Source organism: Pimephales promelas, chromosome 7 (assembly GCF_988280905.1).
Source record: "Pimephales promelas chromosome 7, fPimPro1.hap1.1, whole genome shotgun sequence".
Taxonomy (NCBI): domain Eukaryota; kingdom Metazoa; phylum Chordata; class Actinopteri; order Cypriniformes; family Leuciscidae; genus Pimephales; species Pimephales promelas.
The window spans coordinates 38,647,930-38,670,352 of NC_142775.1; the positions used below are offsets into that span (position 1 = coordinate 38,647,930).

General features: G+C 34.5%; 2 protein-coding genes across 3 annotated transcripts in view; one reads left to right on the top strand and one right to left on the bottom strand.

Moving 5' to 3' along the window:
• Positions 1-3,024: 3,024 nt before the first annotated feature.
• Positions 3,025-4,981, top strand: gcgb (glucagon b). Its single transcript, XM_039683578.2, has 4 exons — positions 3,025-3,112; positions 3,184-3,289; positions 3,640-3,795; positions 4,769-4,981. The coding sequence occupies exons 2-4, from the start codon at positions 3,189-3,191 to the stop codon at positions 4,887-4,889; spliced, it is 378 nt and encodes a 125-aa protein (XP_039539512.2). The 5' UTR covers positions 3,025-3,112; positions 3,184-3,188; the 3' UTR covers positions 4,890-4,981.
• A 5,783-nt stretch (positions 4,982-10,764) lies between these two features.
• Positions 10,765-22,423, bottom strand: part of slc4a10b (solute carrier family 4 member 10b) — a 76,457-nt gene continuing 64,798 nt past the window's right edge. For both annotated transcript variants that reach the window (XM_089133443.1, XM_089133444.1), the window contains 6 exons: positions 20,976-21,149; positions 19,468-19,590; positions 17,176-17,240; positions 15,801-15,896; positions 14,088-14,112; positions 10,765-13,014 (listed from right to left, as the gene is read on the bottom strand). In XM_089133443.1, the coding sequence (XP_088989569.1) occupies positions 14,106-14,112; positions 15,801-15,896; positions 17,176-17,240; positions 19,468-19,590; positions 20,976-21,149 (465 nt within the window). In that variant the 3' untranslated portion in view covers positions 10,765-13,014; positions 14,088-14,105. The remainder of the gene's footprint in view (positions 13,015-14,087; positions 14,113-15,800; positions 15,897-17,175; positions 17,241-19,467; positions 19,591-20,975; positions 21,150-22,423) is intronic.

Consider the following 22,423-nt stretch of genomic DNA (forward strand, 5'->3'; position numbering starts at 1 on the left):
CTCATGAAACTCACTGCATAATTCACGATACTTCACTCTAAAAAATGTTGGGTTGTTTCAAACAAAATTTGGGTCAAATATGGACAAACCCAAATGTTGGGTTAAAAAATAAAAAAAATGTACAGTTGAAGTGTGATTCAAATTTGAAATTACATTTTTAACCCAACATTTGGGTTTGTCCGTATTCTACCCAAATTTGGGTTAAAACAACCCAGCAAAGTCAATTTCATTTAACCGTTTTTAAATCAATTTTTTCAAACATTTGACTGACGGTGTATTCATCATTATTATAGTTTATCATGTATATGAACAGTGCCACCTGCTGGTTTAACTATTAAAATGTATCCCATATTGCCCAAGAACACAGATAATATCCTTCAATATGTTTCTGAATTTAACATCACGAATGTTACACTCTAAAAAATGCTGGGTTGTTTTAACCCAATTTTGGGTCAAATATGGACAAACCCAGCCATTGGGTTTAAAGTTTTCCACATGTATAATATGGATATTATACATGTGGAAGATATTAGAGATATTAGATATTAGATGTGCCCTGAATGTATTGATTTTTAAATCTAAGTTGAAAACTTTTCTTTTCTCACAAGCTTATGACTGAGATCTTAAAATTAGCTATACTGTGTAGTTTTAAATTTGTCTATTTATTTTTTATTAAATCCTTATTATCTTTTTTGTGCATGTTTTGTATCTGGTATTTTTTCATGATGTTTTTACTTTTTGTAAAGCACATTGAAGTACTTTGATGGAGTGAATTGTGCTATATAAATAAACTTGTTGTTGTTGTTGATGTATAAAATGGCGCAGTGGATAAGACACATGCCTTTGGTGTGAGAGACCCGGCCCGGGTTTGAATCCACTGTGAGACACCAATGTGTCCCTGAGCAAGACACTTAACCCCTAGTTGCACTCTAAACAACGCTGGGTTGTTTTAACCCAAATTTGGGTCAAATACGGACAGATGTTGGGTTTAAAATGTTATTTTAAAAAATTACAGTTGAAAGTGAAAGTTAAAGTTTAAATGACATTTTTAACCCAACATTTGGGTTTGTCCATATTTGACCCAAATTTGGGTTGAAACAACCCAGCATTTTTTAGAGTGTATAGATCCATCAGCTGAAACCCACATGAATTAGGACAATTGACATTAACATTGTGGAATAATCAGCCAATCACAATCGCAAATCAGGACCTCATGTGACTTAACAAGACAACAAATAAATAGACAAAATATTGATTTGAGTTTAATTTAATTATGCTAGGAGAACGAGTGCTGACTGATACGACAACTCATGTGTCATACTAGTTTAACACAGCAAAGAGATGCTGAAACTCAGTTTTCTGCGAGCTATGTTGTTCATTATCCAAAACGTATGATTTCTGGAATAATTGATGCCGATCAATTGCATCTAAACATTGTCTGAGGCAGCGCAACCCTCCAACATAATGCTGATGTTCTGCCTCTTCACCATCTCCTCAAATCAAATCAATATTTCCTTTAGATTTTTCCACCTGAACCACTCATGTGTGTTCAACAACGTTTTTGCAAGCTTTCAAACACACCAAAGCATGATCAGAGGAGGAGTTACTACACAAAAGCTTCAATATTGCTGTTCGTTCTGTTAAGAATCCTCAGGGTAATTAACTGTACTGTATAATAAGATACAAATAAATGTAATTGCATTGATCTCTGCAAGACTGAGGCATTACGATAACCAACACTTGCTCCAATCTGAAGAATTTAGGAAGCATTTAAAAAATAAGGACATGTAGCCTCAGTTTACCATACGATAAAAGTTTCCTGATAATTTACTCACCCCCATGTCATCCAAGATGTCCATGTCTTTCTTTCTTCAGTCGAAAAGAAATTAAGGTTTTCAGGATTTTTCTCCATATAATGGACTTCAATGGGGACCAAACGGTTCAAGGTCCAAATGAGAGTTTCAGTGCAAACTGCAAACTGTTCAAAGGGCTTTCAATGATTCCAGACGATGAATAAGGGTCTTATCAAGCGAACCGATCACTCATTTATAAAAAATGAAACAAAGTTTAAGTTTTATAAGCTCAAATGGTCGCCTTGCTCTGTTCTGTGATGCACGTTTGTGACTCTCCTTTTCAAACTTATTTACCAAAATGAACGAATCTTCGAGAGTCACGAAGAACACAGCCATGCGAGCATTTGAGCTAATAAAACTACAACTTGGTTATTTATTTATTAAATGAGCGATCGTTTCGCTTGATAAGACCCTTATTCATCGTCTGGAATCGTTTAAAGCCCTTTGAACAGGTTGCAGTTTGCACTGAAATTCTCATTTGGACCTTGAACCGTTTGGTTCCCATTGAAGTCCATGATGAATGTTTTCATCAAAAACCTCAATTTCTTTTCGACTGAAGAAAGAATGACATGGACATCTTGGATGCCATGGGGGTGAGTAAATTATCAGCAAAAGCTTTTTTTTTTTTTTTTTTTAAAGTGAACTACTCCTTTAAGAAAAGTGAGGTTACTGAGAAAAGATTTGATTTAATATATATCTAAATTCAATGCAGACCTTTTTGTAAGTATGACTTAAAAGTCCAAATACTTGGAGCCACTGCATATACTTCCTAAAAATAAAAAATAAATAATATATAGTGGAAAGCTCCCTGAAATTGTGAAAGAATAAATAAATTGATTTCACACAATGAGAAAGAAAGCTAGCTTTGCAGAGCACAAACATCACTTCCGGAAAATGTGTCTCATCCTGAAAGTACGTGTGCAATTATTTGCTCTTCTCGGTTTTTAAAAGGACAAAATCATGTTTGATTTTCCCCTAAAGTGACTTTTTGACCATTTCCCCCCCATCTCTCTTTCAAACAGGTTCACAGTGCAAATACACTGATGCATTGAGATTAATGGATTGAAACTAATATATGTGTGTGTGTGTGTGTGTGTGTGTGTGTGTGTGTGTATCATGCCACCTGGGCATCACTATATAAGCCTCCGAACATCAGGCTGGGACTGTGAAATCGCACTGGGAGCCAGGAAGGTGAAATCAGCGAGACAACATCAAAATCGTCGAGTACATTTCTCCGCGACGACCCAACAGAGATTAAGGTGAGTCTGAGAACTCTTTACAGGTAATGCGTGAACGCTTTACTGAGTAACGGTGCGGTCTGCATCCTCAGGTAAGATGATGGTAAGGATCTACTACGCCTCCATTGGACTTTTACTTCTCATCTTGATCGAGAGCAGCCTGCAGATTCCCATACAAGACACGGAAGAAAACACCAGGTAAGAGCGACCGAATTATGCATTATTTCATTTTTTTTAATGGCCTTGAAGATTTTTGATTGTTCCCTTACAAATCAAACACAACCTGGGACACATTTAACCTCAAAAAAGGAACTCTAAAATTGTGAAATGTGCAATTTTATAGCTTCACATGCTATTTTACACGGCAGATTCAGATTCAACATCCAGCAAGTATTTAATGTGAAGCCATCATAGAAAAGTTTTTCATTATGAAATAATTATGTCAAAATGAATGCATTATTCCTTTCTTTTTGATTTGGGGGTGAAATGTGAGCCAGGTTGATGGCTTTTTATTTTTGGAGAATGACGTATTTGACATTGTCTTTCAGCTTTATGTCTGAAGAAGCATTATTTAATGACCCAAGAGAAACAAACAACATGAAGAGACATTCAGAAGGCACGTTCTCCAACGATTACAGTAAATACCTGGAGACCAGGAGAGCACAGGACTTCGTTCAGTGGTTAATGAACTCCAAAAGGAGCGGGTAAGTTTGGAAGGTCTGCAAATTCTTTCAAAAGATTTAAGAAAAAAAAAATTCCATCTTGAACTATTATTTAAAAAAAAAAGAAGTTTACATGAAATGTCAATTGTCATATCAGGGAAGATGCGTGAATGAAATTATGAAATGTAATAATGAAAAAAGAAAAATATAGTTTTCACTCATTGGAAATTCATTTCAATTCCCACATTCATAGAGGTTAACATTTTTTTATTTAAAATAAAATTACCAAAAGTACCAAAGGTTTTGACTTGGTAAAAAAAAAGAAGTGTCTTATGCTCACTAGTGCTGCATTTATTTGATCAAAAATAGAGTAAAATTGTGAAATATTTAGGGCCGTCAAATCATTAATCGCATCCAAAATAAGAGTTTGTGTTTACATAATATATGTGGGTGCAGTGTGTAGAATTATTATATATATGAAATATTTTCATGTATATACTGTATATAGATTTAGATCCAATTTATTATATAAATATATATATATATATATATATTATAAATAAATAATATTTTTTTTCTTAAATATACATGCATGTGTGTATTTATATATAAAAAAAATAATTATACACAGTGCACCCACATATATTATATAAACACAACTTTTATTTTGGATGCGATTAATCGCGATTAATCGTTTGGCAGCCCTAGAAATATTATTACAATTTAAATAACTGGTTTTTATTTGAATATATTGCAAAGTGTAATTTATTCCTGTGATGCAAAGCTGAATTTTCCATGCCACATGATCCTTCAGAAATCAATGTGCCGCTTCATATTTTTATGGAAACAGTGATACATTTTTTTACAGGATTCTTTCATGAATAGAAAGTTTAACATTTATTTGAAATAGAAATATTTTATAACATTATAAATATCTTTACTCTAAAATACAGAAGTATATAGTTTATTACAAAGAATATCAGCCTTAACTAAACCTGCGTTCTCCCCCATGCAGAGTCCCCACACGACGCCACGCAGACGGCACGTACACCAGCGATGTCAGCTCCTACCAGCAGGACCAGGAGGCGAAAGAGTTCGTGTCCTGGCTGAAAACAGGCCGAGGGCGACGCGAGTGAGCCGTGATATTCTACGATAATGTTTTATAATGACTATTGACTAGTGCTGTCAGTTACATCGAATCATGCAAATAAATCTTTCTTCAAATGAAGCACTTTTGGTCTTTTGGTTTTTGAAAATTTTTCAAGGTGCTATATGTAACTTTTCTTCTAAAATAAATCCTTGTTTTATTGCCCGTGTGTGAAGGGGTTGTAATCACACATTATAATGATCCACTTGTGGGGTTTTGCTATTCCCTCGGATTTTCTATGAAATCCATCAGATGTAGCTTTTTGACAGTTAACTTATACCTGAATTTGTAGACGCATTTAAAAATCAAAATCACGTTCCTTTTTCTGTTCAGTCTGTCACGTTACAGTTTTTCTCAATTGTTTACACACATATACAGGTGCTTGACCACAACATCCCCCTGAACCAATTGTGCTAAACTACAAGCACAATTCATGCATGCTTTACACTCAAATTGCAGTTATAAAACACACTTTTTTCAAAACACTACACACAATTTTCATGCAGAAAATCTCTAGTTTTCACATGGAACACACTGCCATTCAGGTATGCACACCGACTCGTCACATGGGCACAGTTTTACAATTAGCAATCAGGGCTTTAGGCTAAGTCCACATTAATCCGGATACATTTGAAAACGGGGTTTTCGTTTAAAAACGCTCTCCGTCCACACTAGCGTTTTCAGGTGTTTGCCGACGTTTCAGTGTGGATGAGAAACTTCTAAATTCACTTTACTGAGCATGCGTGAAACTTCACAAAAGCTCACTGAGATGATACAGATGGGAAAATAAATAAAGTCATCGCACAATAACAGGATAATTTTACTTACACTCTAAAAAATGCTGGGTTGTTTTAACCCAGTATTGGGTAAAATATGGACAAACCCAAACGTTGGGTTAAAAATGTAATTAAAAAATTTAACCCAATGGCTGGGTTTGTCCATATTTTACCCAAAACTGGGTTAAAAAAAACCCAGCATTTTTTAGAGTGTAGCAAAATATCTCACCATCATGGATGCGTCAAGGTCGCATTCAGTCACCATATGTTTGGTCCAAAACGCAACTGCTCTCCTGTTTTGCCGCAGGACAGCAAATGTGAGTAGACTACATTATCTGTTATCCTTGCAGTACTGTGCTATAAAGAATAGCACATATTAAATAACATAGAAAGTAACATATTTTAGCAATAGTGTAAAAATGTATAACACATAACAGGCACAATACCGATAAACTTGAATATCTATTGGTACTACATGGATCACATGACTAAACTTACGTCATCGTTTTGAAATACCTCCGGTTTCACTGTCCACACTACAATGCGAAAACGGCGTTTTCAAATTTATCCACTTTGGAGAGCGTTTTCCAAACGATACGTTTTTGTTGACTTAAAACGGCGTCTCAGTGTGGACGGAAGGCCAAAACGGAGAGAAAAATATACGTTTTAAAACGAAAACGTATTAGTGTGGACATGGCCTTAGCATAAAGAAACCGAAACAGAAGGAGGCTGCAGCATGTTTTTTTTTTTCTTCTGTTGTTTTGTATGTGCAACTTGTTTTTGTGGAAAAAATAAAAATATTTGTTACAGAATATTTGTCCGATTATAAAAACAGTATTCTCAAATATTTTACAATACATTTAGGTATATACTGTGTAGTAAGTGTAACACTGAACAACAAAAAGGCCCAAGTCATGATGATGAATGATGAATGGAGAAGAAGTGTTTTACATTGAGCACATCAGTGTTCAACTGGTTCTTATAAATGTCTATTCATATGATGGTTTGTGTGTGTCGTTTGAAAACAAAATACCATTTTGAGGAAAAGTAACATTGTTTTGAATGTAAAGTTACATTTTGCAGGAGAATTGAGGGGTTTTGCCCATTGTGTGTCTGTTTTTTGATTTGTGTGTAGAGTTCGGAGAGTTTGAGGCATGCTTTCAGAAAATGTGTGTAAACAATCGAGAAAAACTGTAATATTCTTGCATATTTTTAGGACATTTACTTTTTATTTTGCTACTGTCACCTGCCCAAAGTAAAATCCGAGTCTGAATGCAAAACCCATCGAGTAGCAGTTTAAGAGTACAACCTTTAATGCATTTAATGCATGAAAATAATCTGACACATTCACCTCACTGTCCCTATGAGAAAACTGAAACGCAACATTCACTTCATAAGCGTTTATAACGCTATTTGTCAAGATGCCACGCAAGCAAACGCTGCAAATCAAACACAATCCATGTGGGAAAGCAACTGCAATCAAACAGAATAACCATGTGTCAAATGGCTTCAATCGTTCTGTCAGTATAACAAACAGAATTCAGAGTTCACCTCCACTCAAATGATCCTCTAATCCCTGAGGAGAACTTACTTCAGCGCTGTAAGCTGGCCCGATGTGTCACTTCTGCTTACCTTAGCGTATCTGACATGACACTGACAGAAGATGGGAGTCACTAAAGCCTTGTGGAAATGTGTCAATTATCCAGCACTGTCAGGCATCCTGGGGCCGCACGTCTCCGGTCTTTCAGCACTGATGCCAGAGACGCGGTCCGTCCTGGGAGCAGGTCTCTCTCTCTCTCGGAGCCGTCATCTGAGGCTACAAACCATCTGTTCGCCACAAAAAAATATAAATAATATCAAGCCTTTGATATAAGTATCACTCCTTTTAAAAGGAGGAGAAATTAAATATACTTGATACATAACACTGGCTATTTGTCAAGACAAAATCTTGCCTGCAAGTTCAAAACTCCTGAAGCTACATAGGACTGACGCACTTAAAACTACTTTTATGATAATTATATGGTACATTATTTAACAATTTGGAGCTTGACGGCTTACTAATATATATGAAGGGTTCAGATAGAAAAGCCCCTAGTGCCATTTGAAATGATCATTTTTATCAAGCCTGTATATTAAAGTTCAGTAATTTCACTTAAATGGCAAATGTCATTTAAGTGAAATGACTTAACTTAATATACAAGCTTAAAAATGATCCTTCTAGAAGAAAATTTCAAATGGCACTTTGAGGCTTTCGCATCTGAACTGTTCATTTACTGTATATAGGCATTTACTTGAAATACAAATCTTTTGTACCATAAGTAAATGTGTTTATTTTCACCGTTGATAGATTTAATGCATCCTTGCAGAATAAAAGTATTTCGTTCTTTAAAAAAATAATAAAATATTTCTATGAAATCATCACATAGTTGGCAATATCCAAAATCCTTATGGGGGACACTTCTTTAGTCCCCATGAGAAAAACAGCATCATATCATACTAAATTATGTTTTTTGACAATGTTTTGGGTAGGTATAAACATTGATCAGCAAATGTAAACAGAAGCTCAACCGAACCTGCTTCACACACGAGTACAAACCTCATTGGTTCTTGCTGAAGCCCAAAAGTGCTGCGTAACACCAGGTAACACGCTCATTGGTTCTCTGCGTAACGCCAGAATGAATGAACCTGAACCTTGAAGCATGTCAAGCAAACATGTTTCATCTTCCCACAACTGATGTGAGAGTATATAAAAGTTTATTTGTGAATAAAAGCCTAAATTAAATCTAGTCCATCACATTTAGCGATTATGTCTCTTCGGAGAATTTGGAGTAAACCGCTCAATTCACATGGATTAAGCTAGTTTTATGATCTCTTCACTTTGTGAAGCTCAAAGTGTCAGTCGCATAGCTGTTCAAACTACAAAGTGTTAACTTATATTTGTTTACACTCGTAATAAAACACAACATTGTGCTTTTGTCAAACAAATTCTTGCGTGTTTTGAGTGAGTTTCTGTCCTGTTTATCCTCACCAGCCATAACCTCCGTCGTTGTCCTGATAAAAGCTTAGTCTTCTCACATTCGTGGAGTCTAATGACGGGTATAATGTAAAATCCCGATTTAACTGAACCTCCGGCACGATTTTAACATCCATTGACCAAGCAGATGACCATTTTAACTCATTTCACTTCATCGAGCTCGTATTGCTTCCGATTCTTCTAATGTTTTGCCCTCAGCAATGGCGCCGGGTCGGCAAATGCCCGTATGTTGTGACTTTGAAGAGCCCTCTCCAAACCCCGCCCACAAATACACAAACCAGCAAACCAGCAAACACAAGAATGCAAAGTGATTGACAGGCAGTCGGCGTTAGATTAACATAGGCTAATACTTCTCATTATGACATGTCATTATAGTTTTATATGAGTATTTTACACATTGCATTTAAATTCACATGAAAATGTACATTTATTCATTTAGTTTATATTCATTTTGGAATTCATCATTTTATTCAAAGTACTTACTGTATATTGTAATACTGTATATTGAATTTATTTGTATTAAAGATTTGCAAACGCCTAAAATTTGCACTTACTATTTCCTTTCTCCGTATACTATTATACTTTTTTTACTACCTATTGTTTTTAGTTTTCAAACCCTTTTAATTTACACCAAAACATTAGAGAGCTAATATACAAAAACACACAAAATTAAAATCCATATTCCTATCTCCACGCTCATTGTCACTAATGCCTCTCGCACACCTTATTTTGAAAAATCATACATAATCAATTTGTTTGTAAAATGCTAATTCACTGGCAACCCTAAATTCTACCAATGCTTTAAAAATAAACAAGTCAACAAATTGACCTGCATTTTTACATCACTGCGTTTTCAACTTGGCTTGGTCCATTAAAAAATTGGCAACACACACTTGTTCAACCCACGACTGTTTACTTGCAACCAAAAATAAAAAAGGGTATTTTGTAAAAAAAAAAAAAAAAACCCCAATTTCATAAACCGTTTTCTTCCCCATACTTTATAATCCCAAAGTTCAAATCCCTCTAGTCTAATCCCAATAGTTTTTATGAAACCCTCTTCTTTGTTGGGCTTGTACATCAACTCAACAAATCTGTGGATGTTTTGCACTGATAGTAGGCCTATAATACTAAAAATTACAATAAGAGTGGTCCAATGTACATATTTGTACATTGGATCACATCAAATGGCCGAACCTGTGGGGGGGTGAAAATGAAAGTTATATTTTTTTGATTGGTTCCAATTTATTTCTATTTAACATTTGTTGGTGTGTCTCCTTATTGTGTTTTTTTTTTCTATTTACTTTGATTAGTTAATTTGTAACTAATTTGTTGATTTATAAATTGATTGTAGCCAATGTTTTCCCCTATCTTGTTTAAAAGTGAGCTCACCGTCGGTCATAAATACCTGTTTATTGTCTCATTTAGGTGAAATGTTTGTTCAGTTCTCCTTAGTTTTCGTTATATTGTGTCAAAGTTTGTTTTGTTTTGTTTACTTTAGTTTATTTAAGTCTAGCTAGATTATTTGTTAGTGATCGGCAGATCGAGGCTTCGCTTGAGAAACAGTTGAAGCAAATGTGCCATTTTGTTTTGAGGCTTCGAATCAATCCGACACCCGTCTCTATGGCGACACCTAGTGGTCACTTGCAGGTGTTGCTTATTATTGTATTTTTCTAAAATAATGTGAACCTTGTAACCTGTAGTCTCTTCACATTGCATAATGTTATTTTGGTCATGAAAAATTAATATTAATAAAATATGTCTCAGCTTTCACTTTCAACTGTGCATTTTTAATTGCATTTTTAACCCAACATCTGGTTTGTATTTTTTAGGGTGTATATGTCATTGCAAAGAAATAAATAATAATAATAATAATAACACACTCTAAAAAAATGCTGGGTTGTTCACCCCAACTTTGGGTCAAATATGGACAAACCCAGCCATTGGGTTCAATTACATTTTTAACCCAACGTTTGGGTTTGTCCATATTTTACCCCAAATTGGGTACATTTTTGAGTGCAGAAACATATGAAATATACTTCATACAGGTGCACATCCATATTCATATGAGCTTTTTATTTCACTGTAGAAGAAATAGCAGGAACAAAAACTTCAAATATGAAATACAAGTGCAAATGAAGGATACGTATGCGATATCCCCCCCAAAAAACACTTAATGCACACAGTTAAAAGATCCCAAAGTCACACCACACAGAGGATATAGTGATATTCCAGATAATTTACATAGACGTCAACACACAGTCAAAAGAACTAGAAACGTTACTCCAGAAATATACTTAAGTCAGAATAAAATGAAAATATTAGCATGATAATCAATCTTGTCTTTCAAAATCAAACCTTCAGAGTGTGAAGCTATAATCCATACATAATGAATCACTTTATGGTAACAATATAATATTACAGTATGTATGATTTTAAATATGTATAGCAATATAAATGGCAGAAGTTATAGCTTTTTAAATGGAAATAATGAATTGTATGAGGAACTCAACATGCAATAAAATTCTAAAATCATTATTTGATGGACCCGTACTTCTAAAACACTATTGCTTTTTTTATGAAAAGGGGATGCAATCTGTGTCTGAAGATGCATTTACAGTACAATATCCAGATAATGCATTCAATTGCTTAAGAGATGATACAGACAATCATTTTGAGGGGACAGTTCACTGATGTGCAGCTGATATGATTTTAGATCATCGATATTAGCATAAAACACATCTACGCTTTGGCATAAGTATCAACATACAGCCTTTAAAATAGAGCTATGAACTCTTGGCAAGTCAGATGGAAATAATATTTACACAAGCAGCATTCTTAGTACAAATATTGCAAAAAAATATGAATAGCTATAATTTATATTCCATGATTAAAAAGTAATTCTCTATATCATAAATGCAAAGCGTTCAGCAAAATATATTTTTTTTAATATATATGCAGGTATATCAACTTACAATACATTTTTATGCTTTTTATCCAAGTGTATTTGAGAAGTGAAGTGTCTTTATGGTGGCAATATTGAATATATCGTCAAAAAGCTGAAAAATATCCTTTGTTTAGCTCACCTACTATTGATATTGTGTGTGTGTGTGTGTGTGTGTTTAAAACTGCATCTTTAGGGATGTGAAAGTTGTGCAGGAACACTTTTTCAAAAATACAAAACATAAAAAACTTTCAAATAAAAGTTTAAAATCCTGCCACATTATCTTACACACATGAACAATCAATGCATTATTTGCTGGCATTACTATTATGTATGTACAGACTTTGTACTTACAAGCTAAAAAGCTTAGCATTGTGATTTACTTTAAAAATACAGAAACACAAGACGAGACTGGGAGCTTTATATGTGCGTTTACTTGTAAGGACGAAAATGCTGGATAATGTGTCCATAAGTTAAAACACATTGATAAGTTGTTCAAGCAAATAATGTTTTAGGCATAACACACCTGTGAAAGGTTTTCCTTCAGGAGTTGGGTTAGGGGTGGAGTTTGTATACAGGTTATTCTGATTAAAATTTGCATTATTAAAGGGATAGATCACTTTGAAATTATTTTTTGATATGTTTTAGCTTACCTCAGAGGCATCCGAGATGTAGGTGATATTTTTAGGTCAACAAACCGTTCTTGTCTGTCAGTCATATAATGGAGGTCTATGGTCACCACCTCAAAGAGCATGCACAAAGAAGTCCATACGATATAAATACTGTTTGTTTTCTCAAACAAACCGCTCGTTTCGTGTCTTAGGCCATCAATGTGTACTTGCATTTACGAGTCATTAAATCATGTTTAATTTGGACTTCTCTGTGCATGCTCTTTGAGGTGGTGACCATAGACCTCCATTATATGACTGACAGACAAGAACGGTTTGACCTAAAAATATAAAAATTGAAAATACTGCGGAAACAAAGACACCTACATCTTGGATGCCCTTGAGGTAAGATAAAACATACAAATTAATTTCAAAGTGAACTATCCCTTTAATACCTGTGGCCAGTTGCATAAGCTTAGTCGAATCAGAAAAGTAAGACTGATTAGCCCTAATTAATTGCTATTTGATCAGACTAGCTCTGAATGTAGCGGCTATGTTTATGCAACTGGCCGCTGATGGAATAGTTCACTTAAAAATTATGATCTATTCCTTTAAAAAACCAATAGAAGTCAATTTGGATAGCTAAGTATGTGTGTGTGTGTGTGTGTGTGTGTGTACACAGTGAATCAGATAAGTCAGATTCTCCTATCTCTTCTTTCCATCGACGCTTCTTGTGCGCTCTCTTATTAGACAGGCTGCAAAATAAAATAAGGATAATTAGTTCACCTGAATTAACCTAAATGGCAACAGTTCAGTGTGTAATGAGTGTTTTTATTGAATGTTAATCAGTTCGGCAAATCCAATTAATTTTTTTCCATTGAAAAAATGATTTTTAATCATACTATAATATAGAGTCTTCCTGCAGACGCCACGGATTAACTAATGAAGTAAACTAATTAATAAAAACAGGCTCCCAAATATGTGTTATTTTATATTGCATCATCATTGCTAATTTGATAATCATATGCAATGCAGTTTTTTTCCTCATAGAAATAAGTTTTGCATGCATTTGTTGTTTTTCCAAATACTTGTTTTGATCTGGGAGCTGGCTGGTTTTGTTGATGCATCAGAACTTTTTATTGAAGAAAAATGATCAATGAAAAATGACCACATTTGCTACAGAGTTTGCTAGTCTTATCTAATGCGTTCATGTCAAATAGACTTTATGTGCAGAATATTGTGTATGATGATCTTAATAATAGTAATTCATAATAATAATAATAATGAGCAGGACACGGATTCGTGTTCACGGCTGATTAGACATTTTTCTTGTCCAAGTAGTAAAAAAACATCAACAACTACAACAAAAGACGATCACATGCTGTCTATCTTAGTCTGACACTTCCAGAGAGATGTGAATGATTTATTGTTTTCGACTGACTAACTGGGTTGGAAAATTGGGGTGAGTTCAAACATTCTTGGAGAGACACATAATGGTAAATGTCTGTTCCAGATGGATTACAATCAGCGCCGCCAATTTGGTCAAAATACTTGTTGCCATGCACTCTTAGAAGAAATGGTTCTATTTAGAACCAGAAATGGTTCCATCCCCCGCTTCATATATGGAACTCCAAAATGGTTCTATATAGAACCATTTTTTTGGTAAAAGGTTCTATTGGCCAAGTTCTATATAGAACCCAGAGGAACCCTTTTTTTAAGAGTGTATAGAACCTTTTAGGGGTTCCAAATACGTAGCGCTGATAGAACCTTTTAAGGTTCTACATAGAACCTTTTCTTCTAAGAGTGTGCGAAGAAATACGAGACTTACCTTTGGGGGGCTCAGCCTCTACAAGCTTAGGAAAGGAGACAAAGAACAAATAATTAAATGGGTTATCATGCAAAATAATTGGATTAAACACACGTATTTCCAAACAATGACCTTTAAAGGTGTAGTAAAAGCAGTGTTGGGTAAGTTACTCTAAAAAAGTAATTCATTACTAGTTACTAATTACCTCTTCAACAGTGTAATTAGATTACTGTACTAATTACTCTCTCTAAAAAGTATTTAATTACATTTAATTACTAATTACTTTCAAAATCCCATATCATTCTCAACCAGCTGAATAATACAAGGATAGACATGAATCTGTTTTAATTCTTTCAAATAAATACTATAAAATTGCATGAATTATCCTTTATCTGACCAAGGTGGAGAAGGTTACATTATAAAAACATACTTTTTAACATCAGACAATACATTTTGATGTTAAACCCACTATTGTTTTATGTCTGATCTCATGACATTTGACACTTTTTCCATACATATTTGACAATAATTCATACGAATTTGTACGACTGCGGTCGTACGATTTAGACACCTCATAAAACGCATACGAATCGCTGTGAGATCGGATTGATCGATACACAGTGTTTACCTCAATTACATCAGAAGTAACTGTAATTAAATTACAGATAAATGAAGAGTAATCCTTTACTTTACATTTTCAAGGGAAAAGTAATTAAATCACAGTAACTAATTACTTAGTAATTAGTTACACCCAACACTGAGTAAAAGTTAATGCAGGGTGTGTTCACACTTAGTATGTTTGGTTGGATTAAACCGAACCCTGGCGCGATTTCTCTGTTCATTTTAATAAGCGTGAACGTTGCAATCCGAACCAAACAAGCGGTCCGAGGTCACACTTGTAGTTCGGTTCGCTTCGCCAAAATAAAAGTCCTGGTCCACTTGGGGCGCTTTTACATCTGTAGTTCGGTTCATTTAGTCCGGACCAAGCATTTTTCAGTGGTTTTGGTTCGTTTTCACACCACACTGAATGCTCCGGTCCGAACCAAAATACATCCACATCACTCGTTGGCTTGAACATATTTCCATAATTAGCTCACAATGAATCAGCACAAGCTTTATCCTTTCGCAAATCCCCTCATAAACAACAAAGACGTGACATAAATAAGAGATTCACTGTGCAGTGCGGACAACTTCAGTGTTTATGATGAGAGTTTCAGTGAGAGTGCAGTAAGTCATGGCTTAAAGGGAGCGCTATTGACAATGGAAATAATAGTTTTGTTTGACTACGGTAGCTAGTTTAGTCCAAAAATGCCCAGTTATTTGGCCGTTTTTAACGTCGGATCACGTAATCACCACAAACTAACCGCTCAAGAGTTCATATGAAAGCGTACCGGCGCTTATTTGTTCTGCTTTTGTGAACATCATCTGATTGGTTGGTTTTTGACGTATTGCAGACCATATGAGACCATAAATGTGTAACAGTGACAGAAATCCCTTCTTTACACTCACAAACCAAGATCTACTGTGAAGAGACGCGGTTCTGATGCCTGGACTGAACTGTGACAACATCACGACTATGACGAGAAAAAAAAACGGTCCTCTTTAGAGTCTCATCTTCCTGTTTTTGGTTCGTTTACATGTCTTTAGTCCGTGTTGCGTTAATATTTCAGTCGAACCTCAACTGCTGGTTGCAGAAAGATACCAAAAACATTTAATAGGAAAATTAATCAAAACCTTTTTGGATCACTTTTGGAGTTGGCGGTGTTCCAAGTGCTTCCAAAGGAGCCTCGGGACATTTCGTCAGTAATGTTGACAATAGAAGGATCATCTCTGAAAAAAATAGCATATAAATATAACACGAAATCAGACATTAATATTCAGGTGTGTGCATGAACACAATCATAAAATATGAAATTCAGACTCAAAATTGTAATATAATAGGGAATGCTTGGCAATCGCTAATTAATAAATGTTAATATTTATCATCTGTAGCTTTTTTTAAGATTAGTAACTGCAATTTTTCTAGATTTATATAACTCTCTTCTTCTTCAATTAGTTCTATCTAGTATATATGTAAAGTACGTGCATACTTATGTATGTAAGTATCCATCACTGTAAAAAAATATTTTCATGATTTGTAATCACAACATTTTTTCTTTTGTCAAATCGACTAAGATTATTTATGTAGTTCAGATAACATAATATTTTGAGTTTCTGATGATTAAATCAATCTCCTTCACTGTTTTTTTTCATCTCCATTTTTTTTTTCATTTCAATGAACTTAAAATTAAGGCAACCAGGTTACTTATTTTTTTAAGTTAAATCAACAATATTTTTTTTTACAGTGAAAGACGTTTAATTTGACAAGATATGCACTCATATTATTATGAATGAGAGTGCAAGACGCAATATGGTGGAATAAGCCCCGCCTTCTAAATAAAAGAGCCAATCGCTGATCTAACCTGAAAAATGCAGTTTTTTAAATAATTAGTTCTGTCACGCACTAGAATGTGAAAAAAAATATTGTTGGTTTAACTTAAAAAATTAAGTAACCTGGTTGAAATTGGAAAAATTTAGTTAATACAATGAAGGAGATTGATTTATTTAATCATCAGAAACTCAAAATATTGTGAACCACATGCATGATTTAAGTTGATTTGACAAAAGAGAAAATGTTGTGATTACAATTTTTTTTTACAGTGTATATATATATATATATATATATATATATATATATATATATATATGCAGTAGAGCTTAGATTTTAAATGTAGTTTTTTAATGACATTTTATGAATTACAAGCAACCGTTATCACAAGAAAACATTTAAATAACCAATTAAATATGAAAGTACGTATTCATTCAAGACATTTCTCATTTTGGCAAAAATGATTCTTTAAAATTGAACACAACCCCATTGAAGAGTGTGTGTTTGTGCACATTCTGATTCTATTGCTGTTTTTCTTAAATGAAATGAAACACTGCATTTAAAGTTGTGTTATACAGAACCCATATCACTGAAACTATGGCTTTACTGTTTTAATAAGCCAACAAAAAACTAGTATTGCATGCTATTGTGAGAATAAGTTCTGAAAATGTTTGTTCATACTTGTAATGTCCCTCCAATGGCACTTGTACGATTCCTTCTTCCTCTGCCAAAATACTCTGCTCATCCTGGCAGTAAACACAGGGAGAGAGAAAGAGAGAGAGAGTTTTATTCCCGTCCAGGCAAAGAGAACTTCAGAGACCCTTTGAGATTAAATAACTTTGCTGAAGGACATTTTGGCAGATCAATTCATGTTCCATTTGTTTGGCATGAAACGAATGCATTGAGACACTGAGGTGGGGTGAATCGGGGTCCCTCTATAAGAAACGAATCATGGCAATTTTAGCAAGAGTAAAACATGGGATTATTTGCCAGGGGGTCAGAAAGTCTCTGAATGCAGGAAAAACAAACTGTAAAACTGGAGCACACAGCAGATCTCCTCATTAAAGCAGGACCTCCGTCAGTTCTCAAAATCTCATTCAGCTTATATAACCGGCAGACATGTCGAATCATTCAGTTATATAGAAATCATCTTCCAAATGCTAATTACTTGTGGTGTTATGTTTGTAGCAGGTTATTATTCCCCCTATTATCTATTTTTCTTCTTAACCCTTTATGACCTGCCATAGAACAATTCCACCAGAGTATATCTTTCTATTTTTACATGCTGTGCTGTCATTCTTTTGAGCATTTTCATACGCCATACATCAAAATAATAAAACTATGTTTGTAATAAATCAATAGTAACTACATGCACTCTAAAAAATGCTGGGTTGTTTTAACCCAATTTTGGGTAAAATATGGACAAACTCAGCCATTGGGTTAAAAATGTAATTTAAAAATGTAACACAATGGCTGGGTTTGTCCATATTTTACCCCAAATTGGGTTAAAACAACCCAACATTTTTAGAGTATAGATAAATATCTCAAAAGTGCAATAAACAAAAAGAAAAACAATTAAAAAAAATTCTACATATTTTATTCAATACAAAAAAATGTGAGAAACATGCATAAAACAATTTGAACCTAAACAGAATTGATTTGAACTGTTTACATAAATTAGTTTTTAAGATACACTCATTTTTACACTCATTAAAAAAAAAAATGCCATGTAAAATATTCAATTACATTTGTGGTAACAGATAACATTTTGCTTTTGAATATTGATTGAACATTGAATTGGTTAGAATATAAAATAAATAGACACTGTCAGAACAATTAATAATAAAATAAAATAAATATAAAAGCCGATAAGCAGACGGACATGCTATCTGGATATATAACTAACTCAATGTGAAGGAATAGCTGACAAATACTTACAGAGTAGTTGTTGTGTTTGGTAATTGTTGCTGTTGTTTTTAACTACTTGGACAAGAAAGATGTGTCCGGTCTGCTTATTATTATTAATAATTATTATTATTAAGATCATCGTGTGCAATGAATTTAGAGGGAAATATTCTGCACATAAAGTCTATTTGACAGATAAAACTAGCAAACTCACTAAATTGCTTCTGTGCAATACCAAAAAGTGTTTTCCTCATTCTTTTTCTTCATAGGCATTTGAAAAATGTCTTCAATAAAATGTTCTAATACATTAAAGCCAAGCCAGCTCAAAAATCAAAGCAGATAAATCAAAATATTACAAACTTTGATTTGAAGTATTTGGAAAAACAACAAACGCACAAAACTTACAGTAATTCAGATGTACAGTTTATGTTGTAACATTTAAAATCTGAAAGCATGGCTTCGCCAAACCGCTTGTTCGAGTGATTACGTGATTCATTTATCCAATGAATCGTGTACATTTGGATTTATGAAATAATAAATAATGAATAAGGCTCAATATCACTAAAAGCATGAGTGAATGTCATACCGCTCAAATCCAACAGAGGGCATCGCATTCAAAGGTTTGAGATCAAAATGAACCCATTTATTCAGCAAGGACACATTAAAATCATCAAAAGCGACAGTAAAAATATTACAAAATAATCTATTTCAAATCATCTAAACCTTTTAATCGAAGAAAAATGCATCACGGTTTCAACAAAAATATGACGGATTTCAACATTGATAATTATAAGAAATTGTGTTAGAATATTTGATCAAATAAAGGCGGCCTTGGTGAGCATTTGATACTTCTTTCTTAAACAATAACACAACTTTTCAACAGTACAGTTAATGATTTTCATGATTTAATGATTTGCCTTTTAGACCCCTCGTCCAATCTTCGATGTCATTTTCAAAATGGCCGCCAAGTGAATAAGGCGAATTGACTCTTTCTGTTCTGCGTGGACCTTGTAAATTGCTTGTTCACAGTGAATGTTACAGTTAGATATAATAAATGGTGAATCTCACCTCTCGCTCGGCGTCCTCCAGTTTCTTCTTCTTGCTCTCGGGCATGAGGTCATCGAGCCAGCTGAGCTCTCTCTTCGTGAAGAAAACATCCAGCAGCTTCCTTATAAACACCAGCGCTAACACCTGCCAGGAGCAAAGCACTAATTCAATTAGCACATATTTCAGCACAAACATTGATCAAGAGAGGCCATTACACTAGCAGAGAAACGAAGACTGACTCCATGATCTTAAAACCTTCTGATTAGTTTTGTGCCTGTGAGAAGACATTTAGTATAGAAACCTTTGACTGGTGTTGCAAATTAACTTGGTTGCAAGAATTCAGGCAAGATCTGCTGTACGATGTATGAAATTGCACACCGTGTTAAGTATTAGCGATATACACTCACCTAAAGGAACTGCCTTAATTCTACGTGGCATTGATTCAACAAGGTGCTGAAAGCATTCTTTAGAAATGTTGGCCCATATTGATAGGATAGCATCTTACAGTTGATGGAGATTTGTGGGATGCACATCCATTCATTCCACCACATCCCACAGATGCTCTATTGGGTTGAGATCTGGTGACTGTGGCGGCCATCTTAGTACAGTCAACTCATTGGCATGTTCAAGAAACCATTTTGAAATGATTCCAGCTGGAAGTAGCCATCAGAGGATGGGGACATGGTGGCCATAAAGGGATGGACATGGTCAGAAACAATGCTCAGGTAGGCCGTGGCATTTAAACGATGTCCAATTGGCACTAAGGGGCCTAAAGTGTGCCAAGAAAACATCCCCCACACCATTACACCACCACCACCAGCCTGCACAGTGGTAACAAGGCATGATGGATCATGTTCTCATTCTGTTTACACCAAATCATCTGAATGTCTCAACAGAAATCGAGACTCATCAGACCAGGTGACATTTTTCCAGTCTTCAACTGTCCAATTTTGGTGAGCTCTTGCAAGTTGTGGCCTCTTTTTTCTATTTGTAGTGGAGATGAGTGGTACCCGGTGGGGTCTTCTGCTGTTGTAGCCCATCCGCCTCAAGGTTGTGTGTGTTGTGGCTTCACAAATGCTTGTAACGAGTGGTTATTTCAGTCAAAGTTGCTCTTCTATCAGCTTGAATCAGTCGGCACAATTCACCTCTGACCTCTCGCATCAACAAGGCATTTTGGCCCACAGGACTGCCGCATACTGGATGTTTTTCCCTTTTCACACCATTCTTTGTAAACCCTAGAAATGGTTGTGTGTGAAAATCCCAGTAACTGAGCAGATTGTGAAATACTCAGACACCAACAACCATGCCACGCTCAAAATTGCTTAAATCACCTTTCTTTCCCATTCTGATATTCAGTTTGGAGTTCAGGAGATTGTCTTGACCAGGACCACACCCCGAAATGCATTGAAGCAACTGCCATGTGATTGGTTGATTAGATAATTGCATTAATGGGAAATTGAACAGGTGTTCCATAATAATCCTTTAGGTGAGTGCAAGTATAAAATGTTAAATATATGTTAAACATATACCATCATTGGGAAGACGATGGCAGCCTTGGAGGTTTTGATGACCCAGAGGAGAACCAGACAGCTGAGCTGGACGATGGTGAACAGATGAACCTTTCGGAGCGGGACGTGTCTCAGGTAAATGAAGTCTGGCTGGTGTTTAGCCGGCATCCCGAACAATCGCAGACGATCAAAAAACTAAAAGGATGATAAATATGTACAGTATAATAGAGCAGTGGTTTTCAACCAGGGGGACTTACAAAAGTGGTTCAAAATGATTCAATTAATCTAAAACAACAACAACAAAGTCTAGATATTTCTCATTTTAGTTCAACTATTTGTCAGGGTTGCTTCAGTTTTTGGAAAAACTGGATATATGAATCAGCCTGAATTTAAAAAGTGTGTTTTTAGGCCTAAAAAAAGTAACATAAAATGATAAAATCGCATCATTCTCTTCAGTAATTTTTGCCTGTACAAAACAATCTGCTTTGCCGCTTGATATTGCAATCTGTTATTTCTTATCGTATTATTTTAATATTGTCTTGATAATACTAAAAACACGCTGCTCTGTAGCGCAAACAGTTTTACTCGTTTAGCGGCTAATAAATAGGAAGTCTCACACGTTCACAAAAAAAAAAACGTAAGGTGGATGACGTTCACGTTTATTTTAATGAATTTATACTATTCTAGTTATGTAAAAATATTTTTTTTAAATCCTAAATATTTTTTTAAATAAACATTAACTGAAATAAAACTATAAAAACCAAAAAATTTTATCTACCAAAAATAAAAATGTAACTTAATTTAATTTATTTTAACTTGATGTGCTAAAAATAACCAAAACTGAAATATAAATTAGTAAAAATTATATTGGCATATTGTAAAAACTACAACAAATGACAAAAACACACAAAACCACTAAATCGTTGACTAAAATTAAAATATTCAGTCTAAAAAATAAAAACGGAAATATGAATAAAGACTATAATAGTATGATACTAAAATAACATTGTTTTGAATATTATTTTGGAGCTATTATTGTTTATTATTTATTATGTTATATTTATTATTGTTTATTATTTATTATTATATTGTTTATATTATTGTTTATCACTGTGAAGCTGCTTTGATACAATCTGTATTGTAAAAAGCGCTATATAAATGTGACTTGACTTGACTTGACTATTAGCAATTAAAAAGTCAAATTTCAATGCATGTTTGAAAAGTTGGAAAAGCTTCACTGTCAATATGTGATAAGACTTCAGCGAAAGCTCACACCAGAGGCGATGCATCAAAATCAGTCAAAAATCAGCCAATCAGAAGAGTGTGTGGGTGGAGTCTCTCGTTGCACTCGCAACGAAATGATTAACTGACGGCACACACACTTATCTTCATTCTCACATTAGATGTTTTTAACATTAAACAAAGCACATAGATTGTCAGTGTCATTATTTGCATGTAATAGAAACAGA

What these genes read in the sequence shown, in the direction of transcription:
- gcgb (XM_039683578.2), top strand. Translation starts at nt 3,189, where the DNA reads ATGATGGTAAGGATCTACTACGCCTCCATTGGACTTTTACTTCTCATC. An exon ending in GACACGGAAGAAAACACCAG is followed by an intron (nt 3,290 to 3,639) that starts GTAAGAGCGACC and finishes ATTGTCTTTCAG; the next exon opens with CTTTATGTCTGAAGAAGCAT. An exon ending in ATGAACTCCAAAAGGAGCGG is followed by an intron (nt 3,796 to 4,768) that starts GTAAGTTTGGAA and finishes TCCCCCATGCAG; the next exon opens with AGTCCCCACACGACGCCACG.